Source organism: Polypterus senegalus, chromosome 6 (assembly GCF_016835505.1).
Source record: "Polypterus senegalus isolate Bchr_013 chromosome 6, ASM1683550v1, whole genome shotgun sequence".
NCBI lineage: Eukaryota > Metazoa > Chordata > Cladistia > Polypteriformes > Polypteridae > Polypterus > Polypterus senegalus.
This window is the reverse complement of record NC_053159.1, coordinates 185,155,899-185,161,898: the sequence shown is the minus strand read 5'-3', so window position 1 is coordinate 185,161,898 and position 6,000 is coordinate 185,155,899. Positions and strand designations below refer to the sequence as shown.

The window sequence follows — 6,000 nt, the reverse complement described above, 5'->3', positions numbered from 1 at the left end:
TTTGATTTTCGGGGTGTCTTTGAATTCAGCCTTCACTCTGTCGGTTAATCATTTTCATTTCCATCCTTTTGTTCCTAACACATCACCATATCAGTCCATAGCAGCAGAGAAATCCAGCAGGATTTTTTTCCCATTGAGATCTGATGTGTTTTTAATGTGTCCTTTAATTAAAAAATAACTAAATAAATATATATACGCGTACTAGCAGTGCTTCCTGTCTAAGGCTAAAATTTACTTAATCAATATAGACATCAGGGTTAATGTTTGCAGTGTACCATCTATTGAAATGTTTTGTTTTGTCTAATGCATGTAGTAATAAAATGCATTGCATTTGTCATTCCAACAGTTGGTGCAACACGAGCATGTGTAGTATCAGAATGCATTGCAGTTGTCATTCCAACCGATGGTGCATCTGTTATATGCCATTTGTTAGAGGAATCTTAAATGCAAAGCTAATGTCCAGTGCTGGATAACAAAGACGTAATAACATGATGGATTTGCAGATACCCATACACCAGACACTTGACGTTTTATTATGGTAGATATATTTAGCAAAATGAATCATCTTCTTCTTTCGGCTGCTCCCGTTAGGGGTTGCCACAGCGGATCATCTTTTTCCATAATACTTTTATTTATTAGTTTTCAATGGAAGGACAGATTCATAACGTCGATCAAAATGTCAGAATAGAGGTTCAGAGTGACGGGGAGCTGGTCACTAGCTGAGGTCACTCTGTCAATCAGGTCATTGCGTGGGGCAAACTGAAATACGGTTTATGGACAGTGAAAGAAAATAACCTACTTAGCCCCGCCGTTTCGCCTCCACTATTTGAACTTGACTTTCCTCGAATGCTTCTGAAAGCAGTGACATGCAATGAAACGGATCATCCCCTCGAAACGTCGGCATGAAAACGATTGGTTGAATGAAGAAGATTGACATACGATTCACCCGCGGTGTGCCCTGGAGAACCGGAAGTTGCCCAGAAGCCGCTCTACTTATTGGTGCAGATTTACTTCTCCCCGCCCACACGGATTGCGAACAGGAAGTTTGTGTGCAGTGGTTTAAGTTGGCGCTCGCTTTGACTCGGAGGCGAAGGAGTTTTTCTGATGGCGTGGTGAGTGTTAAAGTTGCGGCTGGCTCCGGTTAAAGCAACGTTTTACTTTTGCTATTTTACATACGTCTCTGTGATGACACGTTTTAACCCTAACTGAGTAAAGAAAGTGATGTGTCACAGGTCAGGTGAGGTGACCCCCTCATTTTGCTCCATGCCTTTTCTCCTGGCGTTTTTGATGCCATTTTAATTCCAATGTAATGTTTATTGTCGGGAGTCTCCGGTGCAGTGAGGTATAAATATAAATTTCAGTTATGTGTGTACGTATTGGATGCTTACTGAAGACGAAGAGCTGTGCAGTCCTTTGTGTGTTTTTTTTTTTCTTTTTTTCGCTTTCAGTTAAATATGTGCGCAGTTCGACCAAAGTAGGAAGGGAACAGAAACCTTTCCTTGAGTATAGAGCATTAAAATCGGCAATGAAACGCCGTCTACTTTTTGTGTGCAGCTTGGAGAGAACGATGGCTGTCCAGGATGGAAAAACGCCGATCCAGATGCTCCAGGAGTACGGCGCGTTATCGGGCACTCCGCCGGTGTTTGAGATGCTGAGAACCGAAGGGCCGGCTCATCTGCCTCATTTTATTTTCAGTGTCAAGATCGGGGACGTTACCTGCTCAGGTATGTAAACGCACCGGTGTGTGTGTCTTCTCTCTCTCTATGTGTGTCTGTGACTTTTTTATGGGTAGTTTTATTGTCGCAAGTAAGAATTTAATGGCACCATGGACGGTAAACTTGAACTTTGCAACGCACCCTTTTAAGGGCAAATCGAAAGTTTAATTTGGTGTTTGTATATGATTGCTGCTGAGGTTGGCTAAAGAGAGAGGCATACGATACGGGATTAAAAAAAATGTGACGTAAAAATATGAAATCTACTGAATCTATTTTGGCAGCACAGACGAATAGCAAAAGCCAACCCCATACGGGACGGCAAAGGAGGAAAGAAAATGTGAAAAACATGAACGTCAACGCTCGAGCATGCGCAATTGAAAACAAAAAGGGAGGGGGTTACTACTTAAATAACATTTTGATAGTCGGTTATTTTATTTAGATTTTCAAAAACAAATGCTAACTTGTAGCCTTGCCAGTGGAAGTTGTTATTAATAATAATTATTTAAACAATGTAAACCGTAAAGTACAGTTCAGTCACGAGTACAGACAGACATTGTGTTACAAAGACTTCAACATCTGATCCCCTTCCGCTCATTGATTTAGAGAGCGGCATCACAACAGAGGCCGAGTGTGTATAACGATCAAGATTTGTTTAAACGGACTGGAAACAAAGTGGTTCAAGACCAGTGTACCTAAATGGAGTCCAGAGCTAGCTGTCCATTAATTAATTAATTGTTGAACTGTCGATCGAGCACACGTTAATTTTGCTAACCTCTAGTGTTTAAATGGCCTCGCACTGGGTGACCTCGGTAACCTCCCACAGCACTCCAGTCCGCTGATCCTGGCGGTCTTGTCATACCCTCAACTATTGACAACGGCGCCTTAGGAATGGCCTTCTCAAGTGCTTAGAGTCATGCCAGCAGACCTTTGTTTTAAAAGGCGACGTAAGAATCGATTTTAAAGTGCCATTCTGACCCTTTCTTTCCGTCCAGGTACTTAACATTTACTTATTTTGCTGATGCGTTTTATCCAAGACCACGTACAACATTTATGATGCAACTGGTTCCATTTCTTTTTGGTTTTCCAATTGGAGCACAGGCAGGTGACGTGACTTGCTCAGGGTCACACAGTGGTGTCAGTAGTGGGATTTGAATTCACCACCTCCAGGGTTTGAAGCCCAAAGTCTTAACCACTACACCTCGGTGCTTGTGCTGATGTTCTGCTGTTTGTTGCATTCCAGCACTTCGTAATTTTATTTTCTGTTGCTTGAACAGTTAAGTATGCAGACACCTTCACCGACTGTTAACTTTTATAAAGTGGAAAACTCCTGGTCCTCATGGGCTGTATGCGCCGCGTTGAATATTTTATGAAGTGGCCAACCTTAACAACGAATTTGACACTGTGGATTTAGAAAGGATTCGGACACCTTCACGTACTGAACATTTTATTGTCTTGTAGATGTCATTTTAAATGAGAAAATTTGCAGGCTTTGCCCTTCAATCTACACTCAATAAACTAAAAGGGTGGTGTGTGTTTTTTTTTATATATATGTAGATATTGCAAATTTTAATCAAATCTATGAATGAGAGATTTCATTTTTGAAACACAGGGTGAGTCAAGTTTGTTAACCCTTAAATGACCGGAACCGGCTATACTCGGTTCCCAGTGCAATTTGCCAGCACGCTGAAGCTGATCCGTTCATGCCGTACCTTCGTTGAGCAGCCAGCTTAGGACCACTGGCCACCCCCTAGCGAATCAGCTGGGGGTGTCCCTGGGATTCGGACGCTGCACTAGACTGGCCTGCCAGCAGAAGCGTTGGCCTCCGTGTGCTTGCGTGCCGCCAATTCAAGTGCAGTTGGCACAGTCGGCGAGTTACTGAATTTAATCATTGGCATCAGTTGCACCTTCTACATATCATAATAGATTGTTAAAGTTGTTAGAGTTTTTACAGTTCATTGGCAGGGTGTAAAATGATCAGCGTTGCAGGAATTGTGATGCTCTTTGCACGAAACAAAAATACGTGTTCCATTATAATTTCACTTTTTCTTGGTGAATTCTGACATTTCCTTAAAAGCGCTACAAAAAAAGTATTTGGCGTCTGGGGGTGCATTAACCAGAGTATGTGGCGGTTTAATGGTTAACTTTGAATGGCGAGAACAATTTATTCACAAAACATACTTCACATGTGCAAGATTTACAGGAATGTCTCAACCTGTTCACCATCATGTTCAACACGTAAGTATGTACAGAGCAGTGCCATCAGTGTTAACATAATTTGACTCTCCGTGTGTGTGTGTGTGTGTGTGTCTGTGTTTCCGGCCCTGGGTGTGGTTAAAATCTTGGCACAAAGTCTCATCTCGCAGGACGCGAGTTCTTGCTATTTTTTTTTTTTTAGTTTATAATTTAGAGAAAGGGAATAAGAATCTGAAAATCTAATAACATCACACTAAAGTTCAATAAATTCTGAAAAGAATGATGCCAAACAGTCATATGAAAAAGTTTGGGAACCCCTCGTAATTCTTTGGATTTTTGTTTCTCATTGGCTGAGCATTCAAATCAGCAACTTCCTTTTAATATACGACATGCCTTATGGACACAGTAGTATTTCAGTGGTGACATTAAGTTTATTGGATTAACAGAAAACATGCAATATGCATCATAATAAAATTAGACAGGTGCATAAATGTGGGTACCCCAACAGAGAAATGACATCAATACTTGGTTGAGCCTCCTTTTGATCCTTTGATCCTCTAGACGCTGTCCTCCTATAGCCTGTGATGAGTGTCTGGATTGTGGATGGAGGTATTTCTGACCATTCTTCATAAAAAATCTCTCCAGTTCAGTTCAATTTGATGGACAGCCTGCTTCAAACCATCCCATAGATTTTCAATGACATTCAAGTCAGGGGACTGTGACGGCCATTCCACAACATTGTACTTCTCCCTCTACATGAATGCCTTTGTAGATTTTGAACTGTGTTCTGGGTCATCGTCTTGTTGGAATATCCAACCCCTGTGTAACTTCAACTTTGTGACTGATTCTTGAACATTATCCTGAAGAATTTGTTGATATTGGGATGAATTCATCTGACCCTCGACTTTAACAAGGGCCCCAGTCCCTGAACTGGCTGCACAGCCACATAGCATGATGGACCCTCCACCAAATTTGACAGGAGGTAGCAGGTGTTTATCTTGGAATGTGATGTTCTTCTTCCACCATACAAAGCGCTTTTTGTTCTTATCAAATAACTCCATTTTTGTCTCATCAGTCCAAAGCACTTTGTTCCAAAATTAATCTGACTTGTCTAAATGAGCATTTGATACAACAAGCAACTCTGTTTGTGGCGCGAGTGCAGAAAGGGCTTCTTTCTCATCACCCTGCCATACTGATGTTCTTTGTGTAAATTGAGCTGAATTGTAGAACGATGTAAAGATACACCATCTGCAGCGAGATGTTCTTGCAGGTCTTTGGAGGTGATCTGTGGGTTGTCTGTCACCATTCTCACAATCCTCTCCATATGCCACTCCTGTATTTTCCTTGGCCTGCCAGAAACTGTGCCTGTGGCCTTCCATTTCCTGATTCCATTCCTTACAGTTGAAACTGACAGTTTAAACCTCTGAGATGGCTTTTTGTAGCCTTCCCCTAAACCAGGAGACTCAACAATCTTTGTTTTCAGATCTTTTGAGAGTTGCTTTAAGGATCCCATGCTGCCTGTCGCTCTTCAGAGGAGAGTCAAAGAAAGGGAACCATACTTGCAATGGACCACCTTAAATAGCTTTGACCACTCGTGATTGGACACTCCTGTCTATGAAGTTCAAGGGTTAACGAGCTCATCCAACCAAGTAATCAGCATTGAGCAGTGACAGGCATTCAAATCAGCACAATGACAAGGGGACCCACATTTGTGCACAGCCAGTTTTTCACATTTGATTTAATTTCATACAACTAAATACTGAGTCACTAAAAATCTTTGTTTGTATTTTCATACAAATGTAGCTCAAAGTGCTCTACATACTAAAGAAAAGAAAATTTAAAAGACAAAATAAGAAATTTTAAAATAAGACATTAATTAACATCGAATAAGAGTAAGGTCCGATGTGCAGGGTGGACAGAAAAAAACAAGAAAAAAGCTCAAGACGGCTGGAGAGAAAAAATAAAATCTGCAGGGGTTCCAGGCCACGAGACCACCCAGTCCCCTCTGGGCATTCTACCTAACATCAATGAAACGGTCCCCTTTGTAGTTAGGGTTCTCCGATGTTCCTAACATCGAAAATCGAAATGAAAG

The 6,000-nt window shown here is 41.4% G+C and overlaps 1 protein-coding gene across 1 annotated transcript in view; it reads left to right on the top strand.

Moving 5' to 3' along the window:
* The first annotated feature begins 1,023 nt into the window (after positions 1-1,023).
* prkra (protein kinase, interferon-inducible double stranded RNA dependent activator) overlaps positions 1,024-6,000 on the top strand; it is a 33,179-nt gene continuing 28,202 nt past the window's right edge. Inside the window, exons 1-2 of the mRNA XM_039757718.1 lie at positions 1,024-1,112; positions 1,555-1,724. Coding sequence (XP_039613652.1) covers positions 1,105-1,112; positions 1,555-1,724 — 178 coding nt within the window. The 5' untranslated portion in view covers positions 1,024-1,104. The remainder of the gene's footprint in view (positions 1,113-1,554; positions 1,725-6,000) is intronic.